At 36.9% G+C, this 20,490-nt stretch overlaps 1 protein-coding gene across 1 annotated transcript in view; it reads right to left on the bottom strand.

The window, feature by feature from the left end:
* The window catches only part of LOC101887270 (cell adhesion molecule Dscam2), a 332,543-nt gene that overhangs the window by 211,348 nt on the left and 100,705 nt on the right, over nt 1–20,490 (bottom strand). Inside the window, exon 2 of the mRNA XM_059131918.1 lies at nt 512–1,941. Coding sequence (XP_058987901.1) covers nt 512–563 — 52 coding nt within the window. The 5' untranslated portion in view covers nt 564–1,941. The remainder of the gene's footprint in view (nt 1–511; nt 1,942–20,490) is intronic.

Genomic DNA, 20,490 nt, shown 5'->3' with positions numbered 1-20,490 from the left:
ATAGTGATATATAGTCGGTCCCGCTCGACTTCTGACTTTTTCCTTATTGGTTATACAATTAAACTACTTCCAGTGAGAGCTAACCGAAAACCATTCCCGCCGTAGACATCTGCACTCTATACAACGGTTCTTTTCCGAATGGTGGAGGGTATCGAATGTTCGGCCTCGCCGAATTTAGTTAGTTTAGTTGTGTCAAAAAATGCATGTTTATATCTCACATAAATCTCTTCCCATTCAATTCAAAACTCTAACTTAAACAGTGCTGTCTCGCTATTTCTCTGATGAGAATGGAGTTTTCGCTTATATCACGTTTAGATCCGGCGATTTAGCCTGTGTCATTGAATATTAATTCAATTTTAAAATTTGAGATTACATATTTTTTTTAAATACACTCAACTAGATGTCTATGGGGATTTTAGCCGGCAAAAAACAAACCCAGAATTGGATTTCATTTCAAGCCCCCCTCCCAACACTAAATGGGACATTGGCCAAGCTGAAAGATTTGACTTACCTCTGACTGTGTACAGGAATAAAACAGCCTTAAAAAGGCCGACGAAATCCATTTTTTGTGTATGCCACTTAATTCCATTACATTTTGGGCCGAACGAAAACGCTTACAATGCTGACAATGATCCTGTTGTTGGCCTTGGCCCTGCTCTGACTAATGGTGATGTGGGTTTTCCTGTAGCCGAGAGGATGTCGATGAAGATGAGAGGGGGTGGTGGTGGTGGTGTTGGTTTTATTTGTTATTATCCTTGTTACAAGTTGTGTAGGGGGGTCGGGGTGTGTTCGTTGTATGACACGTCCTTCGTTATCCTGCGTAGGTCTTTATAATTTCTATTAGTTTTTGCTCTTTCTTATACTTTGTTACGCTTTGTTTCAGCCAAGTTATAAGCGCGCGTGTATGTATACGTGTGTGTTTGTATGTTTCTGTGTGTATGTGAGAGCAAGTGCGTTGTTCAATATTGATTTGACTCAAGCGTGTCCCGTGTCCTACATGTTCAAGCGCATGAATTTTGATAAGGGTTATGTTAATTCAATTTCAATTTTAAGTGAGTCCTTTTTTTTGTTGCTGCTGTTGCTGTTGTTTGCTTGGCTTGGCTGCTGTTTTTGCTTCGTTTCACGTGAAATGAAAATAAATGGAGAAAAAGTGTTATAAATTTACAATTTCATTAGGCTCAGTTTAATGGTGTTGTTGATGTCGGTGTTGATGCCGTTAAAAGCTGCTGACTTTGTTGATATTTACTGGAACTGCTGCTGTTCCTGCTGATGCCAAACAGCAAAAAACAGAAAAATGCCACGGCCTGAAGGATATGGATTGGGGATTTGCTTGTAACACACACACATGCATACATACATATATTCTGACAGGTTTTTACATTCATTGGTTGCTTCGTTTCGGCTTTTTTCTGTTCGCCATTCGTTGAAACGCTGATTCCAATGATTTTTTTACGCCAACTGATTTTGCAAAAAATTTATGCTGTTGATTTATTTATTTTATTATTGATCACTGTTTAAGCATCAGTTAGCACGCTGTGATTCGTCGAATGGCTGATGGCTGGCTGGCCTGCATTCGTAGGTGTGACTGGTTGCAGATACGATGTAATCAACAGCGACCACCAGTGGCTTCAGTGCTCAAGTTGGTAAGCATTTTTTAGCGTTTCGCTGCTATTCATGGTCTCAGCGAGAATTCCGTTCATTCAGCCATTCATTTATTCGCCCCTAGTCTGACAAAACATTGATTTAATTTTCATGTTTGTCAGAACGGTGATATTCATTTGAGTTTTTATTAGATTTTCCATGAAATATTAATTTCTATGTCACTTGGGCTATCTGTGGATTTTTGTTAGCAAACATGTAAAAACATACATATTCTGGCCAGCGGGGAATATTGTTATGCTGATTCTCCTGTGACAATGAATTTGGCTTTAAAAGCGACACCTGCAATTTAAAGAGAAAAATAAATGCATGAATATAAATAAATTTTGAAATACAAGGATATTTCGCAAGAATGTGGTGTAATTTTAAAGCCCACATCTGCGACACAAAATTTAATATATAAAATAAAACCAGTAAGGAAAGGTCAAAAGTCGAGAGGGGCCGTCTATATGATACACTACACCACTATGCGTATTTATATATGGAGGACAAAAACTGTAAGATGTATACCGAAGCTACGTAAAAATCTGAACCGATCGCAATAAAATTTGGCATAGGTGTTTTCGAGCTGTATCTGATGTCCAATATAAAATATGATGAGATGAAACAAGTAAGAAAAGGCTATAGACGTGGGGGCCGATCATGTGATACCCTACAACACTACAATATGTAAGAAGCCCCCTTATGTCCAAATCCATTTTGGAAGATTTCGCTTTTGAAATCATGTCACGAAGCACTGCCCAGATTTTACCCTTAGCATTTTGACCAGGGACATTTGCCCAATATTTATGCACTTTGCCGTGCTGTTAGTTTTTGTGTTCTATTTTACGGCTAAATATATTCCAATGGTCATCCAAAATGCCAGAACTCTTCCCTGTGCTTACCTATCTTCTCAGGCGTGTCGATTGGCTTCAATTGTGTGATGAGGATTTTTTTTCCTGTTTTTGGTTCATTTAAACCCCTAAATATTTTGCGATCATCTCCAAAAGCAAAAGGCCCCTCTGTGTCTCCAAATTTAAACTCATCTATATGATTTGCTTGTCTACGATATTTGGCTATATTCGTCAACGAAATTAGCATAAAAAAGCCAAAAGTTCGCCTACTGTGTATCGCCTGTAAGTAATGTTGATATTTTTTTACACAAAAGTAGTGGTCCATTCTACCCGCTGTCCTAAGCTCTAACTTCGTGCGAGATTTCGTGTCCTTAGGTTTATATTTGGGACCTTTATAACGGCTGCAAAATCAGGAACATTTTGAGTTGCTGGTCCATTTCATCCCCTAAATATATTGCGGACATCTTTGCAAATAATAGGCTAAGCCCATCTGAGCCTAAACCTACCTTTGTGAAAAAATTCGTGAGGATCGAACGATAATTGCAATCTGCATATAAATATTAACCCAAACCTGTGTTGTAAGGTGAAAAAATATTACAAAATATACACTTCAATATTATAAGACAAAATGAAAAAAATCGCATGCGATAAAAAATATGATTAAATAAAAATATGTCACAAAATCCTACAAAATCTTTATTATCATAATTATTGGCATCTTTTTATGCGATTTTTTTAGATTTTATACTATTATGCCAAGAGGGCACTCTGAATTGACAAAATTTTTCAAAATCGGTACAACCATTCTTGAGATATAAGCATTCTAGCTTCTAGCCCCTTCCTTTGTATATATACATTGTTTTTATTTCGCTACATATATCCGATATATTTACTATCGGCATTTACGTAACGGTCAGAATTGACCTCTTCGTCTATTTGTGATTTCGCCGGGATTAAAAATATTCACGGTTTAATGGAAATTTTGACTTTTATTTATCACAAATTTTGTGGCAATCGGGAAATATCTAGTGGGTGAAATCACTAAATATTTCCCGATGACCATAAAAATTGGAAGGCTTCTGCCCAACCCCTAGCCCCATGCTAATTTCCGCGATTGGTCTACAATTGTGTCCTGTAGAGCAACTGCAAAACAAAGAAATTTTTCAGGTTTTTGGTCCATTTCAACCCCTAAATATTATGCGATCATCCCAAAAAGCAACAGCGTTCTATTCTGGCTCTTAGAATGGAGGTGGGGCTCTATTCTAAATTTCGTAAAGATCGGGCCATAATTGCGACCTGTAGAGTGATTACAAATTAACATGGACAGACGGACGGACGGACATACATAGCTAGATCGACTCAGCTCGGCGAGCTAGGAAGACCTATATATACTCTCCTATGTGGGAAACCAATATTTCGAGGTGTTACATCATTTTGGGCCCAATCAAACTTATAATACCCCAACACATAGTGTTGTAGGGCATAAAAACTGCCACGAAATTCAGACTGCTGTCATTTCTAAGCCACTCGTCCGACAGCTGTTAAAATTATTCCAGTGACATCTCAATCTATTCTTTACAAGCATGCAAAAACATTTTGGTGAGAATTTTCCGGAAAAAAAAGTTATTCGTGATGGAATTCAAGGGTGATAGTGTTATTTCTTAATTTTTGACTGGAAAACCAAAAGTGGCTATAGTTAGAGCACTCCAGCGTTTAAATGTGAATAAATCTTTTGTGTCTCGTACCATCGCTCGTTACCGTGATACTGGTAGCGTAGCCCGACATATGTCAAGGAAGTGGGCGGAAGAAAACAGCAACATCAGCAGAAAGGGTTCGAAAAGTAAAGAAGCGACTTGATCGAAACCCGCGTCGCAGTGGCCGAAAAATGGCTCGTGAGCTGAACATATCGCAATAATCCATTCGGCAAATATTGAAAAATGAGCTCGGGGTAAAGCCATTGAAATTCCAAAAAGTGCAAGAACTTACACCGCAACAGAAAGAAAATCGATTCAAAAGAGCTAAAGAGTTGCTTCACTTGGCCGAAATGAGAAAACCTTCATTGCCTAGCAGTTTGTAAACAAACAAAATTATCGCCAAAGAGGTCAGCTGAAAATGTGCACCTTCGGTTCAGAACACAAGCGCCGACCATGGTGATGGTGGCGGTCCCATAACCGTGACATCAGAATAAATTCCGAAAATATCCTGGAGCGTGTATTAAAGCCTTGGGCACGCAAACATTTTGGCCGCAGACCTTGGACATTCCAATAGGACTCAGCAGCATCGCACTCAAGAATGGTTACAAAATGAGGTTCCTCGCTTCATTTCCAGCGCACAAAAGCCACCAAAATCTCCGGATGCCAATCCGTTGTTCTATTCTGTCTTGAGTATTTTGGAAAGCAAGCTTGGCACTAAAAAATACCGAAGTGTCGATCACCTCAAGCAAGCGCTTTGCCGGGAATAGGACAAAATACCGCAGAGAAACATTAGGGCAGTGTGTGACGGTTTCGTTGGCCGTTTGAAGACCATAATGCGTGCCAAAGGCGTGCGATTCGAACAAATCTAAACTTATTCTAAAATTCGATGCTATATCCGACATTTTTGCTTTCACTCAATAAAAAAAATGTAAAAATTATGGTGTTTTTGTTTGTTGCAGTTTTTTTATCTCACCCTGCATGTACGATGTTCCTCCATCGGAGGTAGAACCCATTACAAACAACAAATACTAATTTGTAGATAAGTTAGTGGGAATATGTGGCTAAAACCAACAAAATACCTAATATCGGGATGAAACGCTGAACCTCTAATATCAAGAGGCAGACTGACAGGGATGTCGTTAAATCGACTTAGAATTTTATGCTGATCGTGAATATGTACTTAATGGGGTCAATGACGAATATTTAGAGATTTACAAATGGAGTGACAAATATAAAGTACCCGCCTTTTCAAGGTGGAGGGTATAAAAATATATCGTTTTTTTAACTCGTTGATGAATTGTCATTTGAAATGTACCTGGTACCACCCTCCTATTTATAAGAAATGTGAGATTTTTTATTTCATGGAAGCTATTAAATCCTCCGCCATAGTATGTAGTGTATATTACATTTGTCATTCCGTTAGTAATACTTCGAAATATACATTTTAGACCCCACAAAGTATATATATATTCTTGATCAGCATAAAATTCTATGTCGATTTAGTGATGTCCTTCCGTAAGTGGAAGTCACTCTAGCTTCCGAACGAAATGAAGTAGGTTGTGCAAGGTTGGTGCAAGGCTTTTGGTACGGAAAATGGAGCTTGGAGGTCCACGTGTTGACATGGCCCCTCCAATGCTACCTCCATTTTTTCTGTATTTTGGTGATTAAAGCGACATTATTCACCGCAAATGTTTTAAATTTGGTATTCTGAGTTCGTAATGGGTACTACAGCCTATGACAGAAAATTTTGTGTGCAGGTTTATGTCTTTGTATAGTCCCCATATAACAGTACCCCCGATATTCGGCCTTTGGATGATTTTAGCCACATTATTCACCAGAATTGTTTCAAATTTAATATTTGATTGCGAGCTTCAAATATACAAACACTATAGCTTAAGACAGAAAATTGTCTGTCCACGTCTTCGTACAGCTCTCATATAACGGTACCTCCCGATATTCGGTACTTTGTTGATTTTCGATTTTTTTAAGTTTCGCATTTGAATATTGTGATTGCTTATAACAAAAGTTGCCAATGCAGGTCCACGTCATCGTATAGTTCCTAATATAGCGGCTATAATCGGTATTTTTAAGATTTTAAGAAAACTTTTATCGGATTTTATTTTCTTGAAAATTGCTGTCATTTTGTTGTTGACCTCTAGTTGGTGAGGTGCAAGAGAGTAGTGTGCCAATTTTGACGGTTATGGGCAAAATTGCCATTTTGAGAGAAATTTTACGATGTATTACATTTGGAGTAAATCGGATTATCCCTTAAAGAGTTATTATGCACTCCAGCCCGACAGATGGTTGGACAAACACACATCGCTATATCGATTCCAAATCTCCAAAAGCAGATTTCGATCCAGGGTCTGAAACAGTAAACATGACATGCAGTTGTATTCCAAACCGACTGATACATCCCAACCTGTTATACGGTCGTGATTCACAACATTGTATCACACCTTGTGGAACATAGCTCTCCACGTTTGCTTTCATATGCGACACAAACTATGAATCCGCTTAGGGAATATTATATAAACCATAACTGTTGTTAACAAAACATAAAGTATTTTAAGTCACTTTGGCAACGCCATTATAAAGGAAACGAGAGCAACAACAGGGAACTTGTCGGATACTTTTTTTCTCTCTTTTTTGTTGTGGTGTGATATATTGCAACCCCATATGACGGCAAAAGTATTTAAAATGTTTCAAACCATCCAGCAGTGTGTAAACTATGTTACGCTAAGTTTAAAAGAAACAGAAACAAGCAGAAGCAAGCCTTTGGATGTTACAGTAGCGATGGCAAAATGAAGTGGGTAATAGTCGACATAATGACACCAGAACTTACAACGAAAATTGTCAATTATTTTCACATCAAAACAGCAACCGATATGGTATAGATCGATCCAATAAACCCAAGCTGCATATCAATATGTTGACCACAAAAAATGGGCTAAAAATCTTTTTTTAAAAACTCTCTACAAACCTATCAACCACACCAACCTAACCCCCATTGAACGTAGGGTATTAACAAACACAACACAAAATATTGCAATACTGCAAAGGCTGACAGCTTGATTCTATGACTATGCACCATGGCGTTTTGGCTATATTGCTGCAGTGCGTTCGCAATATCCAGACATAAATAATTTTCATGTTTTCCTCCATTCCTTGTTTTTTGGGAGGAATTCCGGCGTATAAAAAAAGTAGAATAAAAGACGAAGAAGAACGAAAAACGAAACAAAATAAATATTTCTCAGAGGAAAGTTAACTTGCGCTGACTGACTTTGCCTTCACATCAAACATCGTTTTAATGCATTTCATGTTGCAATTCTACGAAGAGTCGCAGTAGCTCAAGCATGCAGAGAAGAGAATATGTTGATGTTCGTATGTAGATATGGTTCTTAACAATTTGAAATGTGTTTTGTGTGCATTTGATGTTCAAGTTTCTGCTTAAGAAAAGCAGAACAAGTTAAAATGCAGTGAGTTGCAGCCAAGTCAAATCTTTCATCTTCACCGACATCGTCTAAGAAAAGGTAGATCAGGCTGAATGTTTTTATTTTCTCCATTAAAGCAAAATATTTAACACTAGCAAGTGCCCGCTACTTCGCCAGTGAAAATTTCATTTTAACAATTTTAGATTCGTTGAACCAATACATGTTTGTACTCAAAATTCACAATTCGTTCTTTATGTCGTGGACAAAATTTCCAAACAAAACTTTATATATCGTACAAACTTTTCAGATGTTTCGCTTGTCGAAAAGGGTAATAGAAAAACAAGTAAGCAAAGGCTAAAGTCGTGCGGGGCCGACCATGTGATACTCTGCAACACTACAATATTTTAGAAGTATCCTTATATACAAATCCATTTTGAAAGGTTTCGTTTTTGAAATAATGTCAAAGAGCCCTTCCCATATTTTACCACTGGGGTTTTGATTCGGAGAATTTGGTCAATATTCACGTACTCCGTCGTGTTGTATTCAAAACAATTTCACACGAAAGTTGTGGCCCATTTTATTGTTAAATATAATCCAAAAGTCATGAAAATAACAGTCTTCTTCCCTGTCCTTAACACTCTTTTGATGCGAAATTCCGTGTCGATTGGTTTTCAATTGTGACCTATAGAGCGACTACAAATTAGAAAAATTTATTTTTTTTAGTCCCTTCGAACCCCTAATTGTACACAATTAAAAACAATAGGCTTCAATTCTGACCCTTACCCTAGCCCCTTTCAAAATTTCGTGTGGATCGGACGATAATTGCGACCTGCACATAACACCCTCAACACATTGTGTTGAATACAATTCAAAATTGCTATTCAAATTGAATCAAGTAAAAAAACATTAAGTTCGGCCGGGCCAAACATTTAATACCCTCCACCTTAGGGTAAAAGAAACATTAGAAGTAATGTGGCAAAAACCATTAAAATGCCGAATATCGGGAGGTACCGTTATATGGGGGCTACACCAAAACGTGGACCTACAATTACAATGTTTCGCCACACGAACTTGGACCCATTATGACAAAAAAATACCAATTTTTAGACAAATCAGTGAAAAAATGTGGCAAAAACCATCAAACTACCGAATATCGGGAGGTACCGTTATACGGGGGCTATACCAAATCATGGACCCATACATGCAATGTTTCGCCACCGGAGCTGGAAACCATTATGACCCACAAATACCAATTTTCAGACAAATCCGTGAAAAAATGTGGCATAAATCATCAAAATACCGAATATCGGGAGGTACCGTTATATGGGGTCTACACCAGAACGTGGACCGATATATCTCATTTTCAATACCAACCATCCTAGACACAATGCAAATAGCTCTGCTAAATTTTGGCGCTCTACGTCAAATAATGTGGGCTGTATCGTGATTTCAACAGACAGACAGACAGACAGACAGACGGACATCGTTAAATCGACTTAGAATTTTATGCTGATTATGAATATATATACTTTATGGGGTCTAAGACGAATATTTAAGGATGTTACAAACGGAATGACAAAGTTAATATACCCTCCTTTCCAAGGTGGAGGGTATAAAAATCGCATGCAATACAAATATGACAAGAATTGAAAAAATTAACAAACAAGTAAAAAAGCTGTAAGTTCGGCCGGGCCGAACTATTAATACCCTCCACCATTTGGTACAAATTTGGCAATTTCCAAAAAAAAAAATAAAATAAATAAATAAAATAAAAATAATCCTTTAAAAATTCTGTCAAAATCATCAAAATACCGAATATAGGGGGTACCGTTATATGGGGGCTATACCAAGACGTGGACCTGCACAGAGAATTTTCTGGCATGGGCTGAAGTATCCGTTACGAACTTCAAACACGAAATTTAAAACAATCCCGGTAAATAATGTCGCTAAAATCATCAAAATACCGAATATCGGGGGGTACGGTATATGGGGCCTATACAAAGACGTGGACCTACATGGTCCATTTTCTGTTTTCTGCTTCAGTATCTATTACGAACTTGAAATACCAAATTTGGAACGGTTCCGTTAAATAATGTCGCTAAAATCATCAAAATACCGAATATCGGGGGGTACGGTATATGGGGGCTATACGAAGACGTGGACCTACATGGCCCATTTTCTGTTTTCTGCTGCAGTATCTATTACGAACTTCAAATACCAAATTTGGAACGGTTTCGTTAAAAAATGTAGCTAAAATCATCAAAATACCGAATATCGGGGGGTACCGTTATATGGGGGCTATACGAATTTGAAACAATTCCGGTGAATAATGTCGCTAAAATCATCAAAATACCGAATATCGAGAGGTACCGTTATATGGGGGCTATATGAAAACTAGGACCTACATGACCCATTTACGAACTTAACCTGCCTACTGGCAAAATATACATGTGTGCAAAATTTTAGCCTTCTATCACACAGACAGACAGACGGACATGTCTAAATCGTCTTAGAATTTTACGCTGATCAAGAATATATATACTTTGTTGGGTCTGACGTGAGTATTTCGAGGAGTTACAAACGGAATGACAAAATTAATATACCCTCCATAGTATGGTGGAGGGTATAAAAATATTGACATATTTTAACGCGATTTTTAGATTTTATCCTTTTCCGGCAACATACCATCCCGAGTTGTGAAAATCAGTCCAGGGGTTTTTGACTTATAAGCAGAATAACTAAGATCTATTTCTTTTACATATATGTTGTACCTATTTTGCTCTACAGGGTGAGATGAAAAAACTGCAACCAACTTCAGATTTGCTGTCATTTCTAAGCGACTCGTCTGACAGCTGTGAAAATTATTTCAGTGATAGCTCATTATATTTTTTAAAAGCGTACAAAATCATTTTGGTTGGAATTTTCCAAAAAAAAAAAAAATATATATATATATATTCGTAATAGAATTCAAGCGTGATTGTGTGATTTCTTCATATTTGGCTGGAAAACCACAAGTGGCTATCGTTAGAGCACTCCAGTATTTGTTTCTCGTACCATCACTCGTTACCGTGATACTGGTAGCGTAGCCCGACTTCAAGGAAGTGGACGAAAAAAAAGCAACATCAGCAGAAATGGTTCGAAAAGTAAAGAACCGACTTGATCGAAACCCGCGTCGCAGTGGCCGAAAAATGGCTCGTGAGCTTAACATATCGCAATATTCCATTCGGCAAATATTGAAAAATTAGCCATTAAAATTCGAAAAAAAGTGCAAGAACTTACACCGCAATGGAAAGAAAATAGACTCAAAAGAGGTAAAGAGTTGCTTCGCTTGGCCGAAAGAGGTGAACTGCCGAATTTGGGTTTCTCCGATGAGAAAAAATTCGTTGTCCAGCAGTTTGTAAACAAACAAAATGATCGTGTTTACTTGCCAAATAGGTCCGCTGTAAATGTGCACCTTCGGTTAGCCACCAGAAATCAGGCGCCGGCCATGGTGATGTTATGGGCCGCCATAACAGCTGATGGTAGCTCTCCGCTCGTATTAATCGACCGTGGAATCAGAATAAATGCCGAATATTATCGCGAAAATATTCTGGAGGGTGTATTAAAGCCTTGGCACGCAAACATTTTGGCCGCAGAACTTTCACATCGCAACAAGCCTCAGCACCATCGTACTCAGCACGCGCCACCCAAGAATGGTTACAAAATGACGTTCCTCGCCGTTGGAATATTGTGTCTGGAATATTTTGGAAAGCAAGGTTGACACTAAAAAATACCAAAGTGTCGATCACCTCAAGCAAGCGCTTCATCGGGATTGCGCCAAAATACCGCAGAGCAACATTCGTTCCGCGTGTGAAGGTTTCATTGGCAGTTTGAAGGCCATAATTCGTGCCAAAGGTGACCAATTCGAACAAATCTAAAATTATTCTAAAATTTTATGCTATTTCGTTCAATAAAATTTAAAAAAAAAAAAAAACAAGTAAGCAAAGGCTATAGTGATACCCTACAACACTAGAATGTTAGAACACCCCTTATGTTCAAATCCATTTTGGAATATTTCCCCTTTGAAATTAAGTCACGGAGACTGCCCAGATATTACCCTCAGCATTTTGAACAGAGACATTCGCCCAATATTTACGCACTCCGTCGTGCTGTTAGTTGTTGTGGTCCATTTTAAAGCTAAATGTAATCCAATGGTCAACCAAAATGCTAGAATTATTCCCTGTCCATAACTCTCTTCTCAGGCGTGTCGATTGGCTTCAATTGTGTGATCAGGAAAATTTTTCTGTTTTTAGTCCATTTTAACCCCTACATATATTGCTGACATATAATAGGCCTAGCCCTTCTGAGCCTAACCCTACCCTTGTGAAAATATCCGTGAGGATCGGACGATAATTGCAGACTGTATATAATAACCAAAACCTGTGTTGTAAAGTGCAAAAATATTACAAAATATACCCTTCAATATTAAGTCAAATTGAAAAAACCGCATGCGATAAAAAATATGAAAAAATAAAAATATGTCATAAAATATTACAAAATCTATAATAACACCATTATTGGCATCTTTTTATGCGATTTTTTTAGACTTTTCTCTTTTATGACAATAGGGAATTCTGAAATGACAAAATTTGTCAAAATCGGTCCAGCCATTCTTGAGATATAAGCGTTCTAGCTAACATCCCTTTCCTTTGTATATATGTATTGTATATATATCGCTATAAATATCCGATATATTTACCATCGGCATCTACGTAGCGGTTAGGGTTGACCTGTTCGTCTATTTGTGATTTTGCCGGGATTTAAAATATTCGCGGTTAAATGGAAAATTTGAAGTTTATTTAACAGAAATGTTATGGTCTATTTCACCCACTAAATATTACCCGATGACCACCAAAATAGGAAGACTTCTGCCCAGCCTGAAGCTCTAGCCCCATGTTAACTTTCAGCAAAATCAGGATTTTTTCAGTTTTTGGTCCATTTCAACCCCTAAATATAATGCGATCGTCTCCAAAAGAAATAGGGTTCTATTCTGACCCACCTCCATTCTAAATTTCATGAAGATTGGGCCACAATTGCGACCTGTAGAGTGATTACAAACTAACATGGACAGACGGACGAACGGACATACATAGCTAGATCGACTCAGGACGGTGAGATAGGAAGATCCATATATATCCACTTTCCTATGTGGGAAACCAATATTTCGAGGTGTTACATTATTTTTGACCCAATCAAACTTATAAGACCCCCAACACATAGTGTTGTAGGGTATAAAAATTAAATTATGGCGTTTGGCTTTGTTACAGTTTTTTTACCTCACCCTTTATATGGACTCTACCAGTGGCTCTCAATCCAAATTTCAGAATTCTACCTCATTCCGTTTGTCCAATACAAAGAATTAAGTTTTTAGTACATTTTAGTAGTTTTCGTACCCTTTTAGTGTGACTTTCCAAAAACCCAGCCTTATCACTTGATTCAGCCGTTTCGTCTGAGAAGTTTGGTAGTTAATATTAAGGACCTGACATAAAATTTCTACATAGGTCTATTTTTCAACGGAATTGATTAAAATTATGTATGTGGAATTCAAAAGTTGCAAAAAATGTGTATAGTTCAATTAAACCTGAAACCGGTGATACACACCGCATATTTGTATCGACAAACCGATTTATACTTTCCAAATAATTTTTTCCTTGATATTTATCAGTACTTCTTATTTATTAATTTTTTAAAGACAATTACCTTTCGGATAGTTAAAAAAATTTTTTTCTTCAATTTTTGGTTTTGAAAAAAATAATAATAATAATAATTTAAGACCTTACAGGAATAATCCCATTTCACATGTTATTTTGTTCCACTTCGAACTTTATGCGAAGTAAAACTTACGTGTGCTCAGAACTATCTATGTATATGTATTTACATAGATTGTAAGCCACTTTTTAAGAAAGACACCACACTAGAGTTCCCCCAACCCCTTCTCAGGCGGGGAGCCCTGTCTACCATCTAAGAAGTACTTATGCTCAATAATATCTGGCAGGTAGGTATGTTGACTACGAGCAGATTCTTTTTGTGCCATTTTCCTACAACTCACCACCACTACTACTCTATAAATTACGAAAGGCAAGAATTGTGGTATTCGAAGAACGTGAGTGCCTGACAACATGGCCGATAGCAATGTTCAGGAATACATGCTGGCATTAGTTTCGAGGAGGAGGTGGAAGAGAAGAAGATGTAGGAAAAAAACAACAACCCATAGTCACATAAAAGCATTTGCTGCATTTTTTTCTCTCCTCCCAGCTCCGCTACACATCTATACAAATTGAATTATTGCTTCAACCGTTCCAAGAGGGTGACAGCATCCTTGATATGTAATTATGTATAAATAACAAGGATGCTTAAAAGTTTTCGAATTTTAGGCAACATAATGCCAAGAGAGATGCTTATTCAAATTTAATGTCATTGAAAGTGTGTGTGTGTGTATGTTTAATAATAATTATGTCTTTTTTGCAAAAGGTGTAATTTATTTGAAGGAAGGTAAATATATCAGGCAGATTACAGGCGGATTAAGGGAAAACTATTTGAATCTAAACAAGAATATGGACAGAATACTTTTCGTACCATAAGTTACATAAAAAAAATGCAGCTAAATGTATAATCTCTGCAGTGCATATATTGTTACTGGAATATAAATATATTCCAGTTATGGAATATAAATACTAACAAAATATGGACAATTTTCGAATCATAACTTTTAATTTGAAAATACGAAATTATACTTTCGCATCAAACAAGTGAAATCGGATAATCTAATGCTTTCCGGGGCCATACTTTTGTCACCTAAAATGAGCATAATTAATATTAAATTTAGACCATAGCCAAATACTATTGAAATTTAGATAAACCGCTCGGATTTGGATTTGGCTTTCATATTCAATTTCCTACATTGGTATATGGTGGGAGGTAGATCATAAGAACCATAGAGAGTTTGAATTCGTATTATGGCTTTAACGTATATATAATTTAAAATCAAAAGGCAATAATTATATGGAAGGTATATCCAACTCTGGACCGATCTCGATAAAACTTGGCAGAAGTATTTCTGGGCTGTATCTGATATCTGCAACAAAATATAATTGTTGTGGAGTGTATATTGCGAATGTGAAGGACTTAAACACCACATCGGATGAAACATATATATAGGATCTATAGCAATATCTGAACCGGTTTTTTTGATTTACTTGCTTCTAGACTGAATTCGGTCGGATATGCCAAAATTCAGGTCATGTGGATTAATATTAGCCATTTGGTGCATAATTAACCCGAAATCGGTTGAAGATATATGGGAGCTATGTCCAAATCTGCACGGATCATGATAAAATTTGCCGGAGGTATTCCTGAACTGTATCTGATATCTGCAACAAAATATCATTGTTTTGGAGTGCATATTACGAATGTGAAGGACTAAAACACCAAATCGGATGAAACATATACAGAGTGAGATAAAAATCAGTAAAGAAAGTCCTAAAGTCGGGCGGGGCAGATTTTATGATACCCTACACCACTTTGCTAATTTAGTTGAGCTCCACTTAATAATTAAAAGTTTTTATGGGAGAATTCAATCATATACGCTATGATTATAATTATAATTTAAAATTCAAAGGACTAAATATGCCGAAGCATTTGTATCTTTTTAATTCGGACTTGTATTGCCCATTTGGTGCCAAATTAATTTGAAATCGGATGAACAATATACATGGGAGCTATAACTATATCTGAACCGATCTTCACCAAATTTAGCATACTATCTTCTAGACTAAATTCGGTCGTATGTGCCAAATTCGATCCCATTTGGACAAATATTAGACGTTTGGTGCGCAATATTACCATTTATATATCGGACGAAGTTATTTATGGGAGCTATATCCAAATCTGAACCGATCTCGATAAAATTTAGCAAAGGTATTTCCTTGGGCCAAACAAATATTGTTAACAAAATTTCATCTCAATCGGATAATAAATGCGACCTTCATTTTGTTCACAAGAATACATGGACAGACTAATTGAATTTTGAAATTGGAGATAATCGGTCAAAATTTAGATATAGCTCCCATATCCGATTTGCTTTTTATTGTGCACCAAACGTGTAATATCAGACCGAATAGTATGGAATTTTGCACATACAACCAAATTAGGCCTGAAAATAAGTATGCCAAATTTTATCGCAATCGGTTCAGATGTAGCTATAGCTCCCATATATATTGTTCATCCGATTTGTTATTTTTGTCATCCGCAGCCGTAAAATGCACTCTGTAACAACAATATTTGGGGAAATATATCAAATGCAGCTCAGAAATACCTTTGCTAAATTTTATCGAGATCGGTTCAGATTTGGATATAGTTCCCATATATAACTTCGTCCGATTTACTATTTATTGTGCACCAAACGTCTAATATTTGTCCAACTGGGATGGAATTTGGCACGTACGACCGAATTTAGTCTAGAAGGTAGTATGCTAAATTTGGTGAAGATCGGTTCAGATATAGTTATAGCTCCCATATATATTGTTCATCCGATTTATTGTATTTGTTACCCACAGCCGTAATATGCACTCCGTAACAACGATATTCAGGGAAATATATCAAATACAGCTCAGAAATATCTTTGCCAAATTTTATCGAGATCGGTTCAGATTTGGATATAGTTCCCATATATATTTTTATCCGATTTCAAATTAATTTCGCACCAAATGGGCAATACAAGTCCGAATTTAAAAGATACAAATGCTTCGGCATATTTAGTCCTTTGAATTTTAAATTATAATTATAATCATAGCGTGTATGATTGAATTCTCCCATAAAAACTTTTAATTATTAAGTGGAGCTCAAATAAATTAGCAAAGTGGTGTAGGGTATCATAAAGTCGGCCCCGCCCGACTTTAAGACTTTCTTTACTCGTTTTTTTTTTTTTACTTTTCTTAAATGAAAGCAAAAAATGTTGGAAATAACATCAAATTTCAGAATAAGCTTAGATTGGTTCGAATTGCCACGAATTATGGCCTTCAAACGGCCAATGAAACCGACACACGCTGTCCGAATATTGCTCTGCGGTGTTTTTGCCCATTCTCGGCGAAGCGCTTGCTTGAGGTGATCGACACTTTGGTACTTTTTAGTGCCAACCTTGCAATGAAGCAGGAACCTTGAAACCATTCTTAGGTGGTGCGTGCTGAATGCGATGGTGCTGAGTCGTGTTGAAATGTCCAAGGACTGCGGCCAACATATTTGCGTAGCCAAGGCTTTAATAAACCCACCAGAATAATATTCGGCATTTATTCTAATGCCACGATCGATAAATAGGAGCGGAGAGCGACCATCGGCTGTTATGGCGGCTCACACCATCATCATGGCCGGTGCTGAGTTCTGGTGGTCAACAGAAGGTGCACATTTTCAGCTGATCTCTTTGGCAAGTAAACACGATCATTTTGTTTGTTTACAAACTGCTGGACACTAAATTCGGCAGTTCACCACTTTCGGAAAAACGAAGCAAATCTTTAGCTCTTTTGAGTCTATTTGCTTTCTGTTACGGTCTAAGTTCTTGCACTTTTTTGAATTTCAATGGCTTTACCCCGAGCTCATTTTTCAATATTCGCCGAATGGAATATTGAGATGTGTTCAGCAAATGAGCCATTTTTCGGGTTTCGATCAAGTCTCTTCTTCACTTTTTGAACCATTTCTTCTGATGTTGCTGCTTTCCGTCCACTTCCTTGACGTCGGGCTACGCTACCTGTATCACGGTAACGAGCGATAGTACGAGACACAAAAGATTTATGCACATTTATATGCTGGAGTGCTCTAACGAGGACCAGTTGTGGTTTTCCAGCCAAATAACCATCACGAATAACTTTTTTTCTGGAAAATTATCACCAAAATGCTTTTGTACCCTTGTAAACAATATAATGAGCTGTCACTGGAATGATTTTAACAGCTATCGGAGTGGCTTAGAAATGACAGCTATTGGCTTAGAAATGACAGCAATCTGAAATTGGTTGCATTTTTTTTCATCTCACCCTGTATATAGGAGCTATAGTTATATCTGAACCGATTTTCTCCAAATTTGATGTACTTTCTTCTATAATAAATTCAGTGGGATTCATCTTCATGTTACAGCTGTGGGGGGCTTAAAAATTCCATCATATTTGGGCTAATATTAGTTACTTGGTACACAATAAAATTGAAATCGGACGAAGATATGTATGGAAGTTAAATCTAAGGTTCGTCATCAATTATCACCAATTTCTATAGGGTTAGTCCTTGGTTCAAATGTGGGAAAAACGCATTCTCATATCTCATATAAAAAAAAAATCAGACATATGTTAGAAGCGGATATGAAAAATATTGATCACTGATTCTTTATTAGACTTGCGATGATTGCGATATTTTTACTAACGATCTGTCTAACGAACTTTGTCGCCATAAAGCTGGGGTATATTAGGTGGACATAAAGGATTTTGTCTAAACCTAACATGACAGCGTTTCATTTCCATTCCTCTATGAATATGTACGGGAATATTATTATAATAGAATATAAATAAAGAAAACATAGTAACCGCGAAGACTCCTAAATAATCTAATTTTTCTCCTACCGCCTTAAAAGCCATAACCTCAAATGACATACAGACTCATAATTCTATTCTTCTCTAGCTTTTGTTTCCCAAACCACCAACCAAGAACGGCCCTGCTGCATATTTACTGTTCTTTTATAGTATTTGTGTGTCTGTGTTTTTGTGTGACTCCTCCCCTGATGTTCCCCTTTTCCTTTTCTAATACTTTTTAATACGGGTTGATAACGATTTGGGTCAAAGTTCAAAGTACCCTTACAAATCACTCAACAACAAGTTTGCGCAAAACTTCATCGTGGGTAATTAAAATAATTTACGTTTTTTCTCCGCATGCTTGGCTAAAACTGATATCTTTTGCTGCTTGCAATCACCGACCCACAACCCAATACCCCCAACCCCCAGTCTTTGGACGTACACTTTTAACCCCATAATATTTTGTAAAGAGAATCCTTGCAACACATACATAGCTTTGTGTGTGTATGTATGAGTGTGTGTGGCTTGGTGTTGTTTCATTCTTTGCTCCGTCAAAACTCTTTTAGGGGGTTTTGTGTGTTGAGTTAAACAGCTAAAAAAAGAGGAATAAAGAAAGGAAAAGCCCCGCATAGCTGTTTAGTATGAAATATGGATTTTCTGGCTGGTACTCGACACCGGCAGGCCATGCAAAGCCTATGCTGGATGCTATTTAAAGCCAATGTTTCTTGGCTTCATTGTTTTTGTTATACTTCGTGTTCTAATACAGCAAATCGGATAAACGAAGAAGAAGAGGAGGAAACAAGTTAGCGGCGAAATTAAATGGTTTTTTGTTTTGTTGAAAATGAAATGAAAAAAACCGCACAAAATAATTCCTTCAATTTAGGTGAGATCGTGACACATTAATTATCCAAATGGCGAAACCCTACTCCAACACTGAGATTTCCAATTTTCGGAAGTTAATGGCAATTAGTCTTCGAAAAATAATTGACAAGTGAATTAAACTTTTAAGGAAATTTGGACATCATTTGCATAACTAAGTGCAGGTCATTAATTTGAAGGCAATAAGTGATACGTGAGCCAATTAGTTTGAGTGAGGAGGCTGATCGGCTATAAAATTACAAGTAGCAATTAATCCAATTGAACACTCGAATGGAGAGCTTATTCATTATACGGTTAAATATGAAATCTATTTAATATTTACATATATAGTGAGCAATAACCGCAAAATCGGATGAAGATATATATCGAAGCTGCATAAAAATCAAAATCGATTTCGATAAAATTTGGCAGAGATAATTTCGAGCAGTACCTGGTGCCCGGTATCAAATAATTATTGTTTGGAAAATTTCATCTCAATAGGATAATAAATGCGACCTGCGTTTTGTTCACAAAAATACATGGACAGGCGGACGGACGGGCGTACAGACAGACGGGCTGACATGCATAAATCGACTCAGAAAGTGATTCTATGAAGATCCTCAAAAGTAACTACGGATTTATCTCGCTTCCTTCTCCATATTACAAACAAATGCACAAAGACATCACACCCTTACTACAATGTGGTGTCTATATCTATAAAAGAGGAAAATGTTTGTATGTTTGTTTGTTTGTAATTTATGGACTCGAAAACCGCTGAATAGATTTTCCTGAAAATTTCCATATATACTGCAACATCGCCTGAAAGTAACATAGGTGATATACATTTTTGAATTTCCACTTGGAACTGGAGATATAGCATCAGAATCGGAGGCACCTCCCAAAAATTTAAATTTTATATGCACATATCTATTGATCGGTTAAAGATACAATCACCAAATTTGGAATGCGTAACGGAATTTGGAACAAAAATAAGTTTGCCAAACTATATTGTAATCGGTTCAGATTTGGATATAGTTCCCATATATATTTTCAACCGATTTCGTTCATTTGATGCCTCAAACACAATATGATTGTTCGATTCCAATGAAATTTGGAATGTGTGACGGGATTTGATCCGAAAATAAATTTGTCAAATTATATTGAAATCGGTTCAGATTTGGATATAGCTTCCATATATATTTTCGGCCGATTTCAAGCATTTGATCCACCAAACATGCTATGTATCCCCAATTTCTATGAAATTTGAAACGTGTGATAGATTTTATCTAAAAAATTGATTTCCCAAATTATATTGAAATCGGTTCAGATTTGGATACAGCTCCCATATACATTTTCGGCCGATTTCATGTATTTGATGCATCAAACAGCTATGTATCTCTAATTTCAATGAAATTTTGAATGTGTA

This window comes from Musca domestica, unplaced genomic scaffold, assembly GCF_030504385.1.
Source record: "Musca domestica strain aabys unplaced genomic scaffold, Musca_domestica.polishedcontigs.V.1.1 90, whole genome shotgun sequence".
NCBI lineage: Eukaryota > Metazoa > Arthropoda > Insecta > Diptera > Muscidae > Musca > Musca domestica.
The sequence above is the reverse complement of the archived record's forward strand: the minus strand, read 5'-3'. Positions and strand labels throughout refer to the sequence as shown.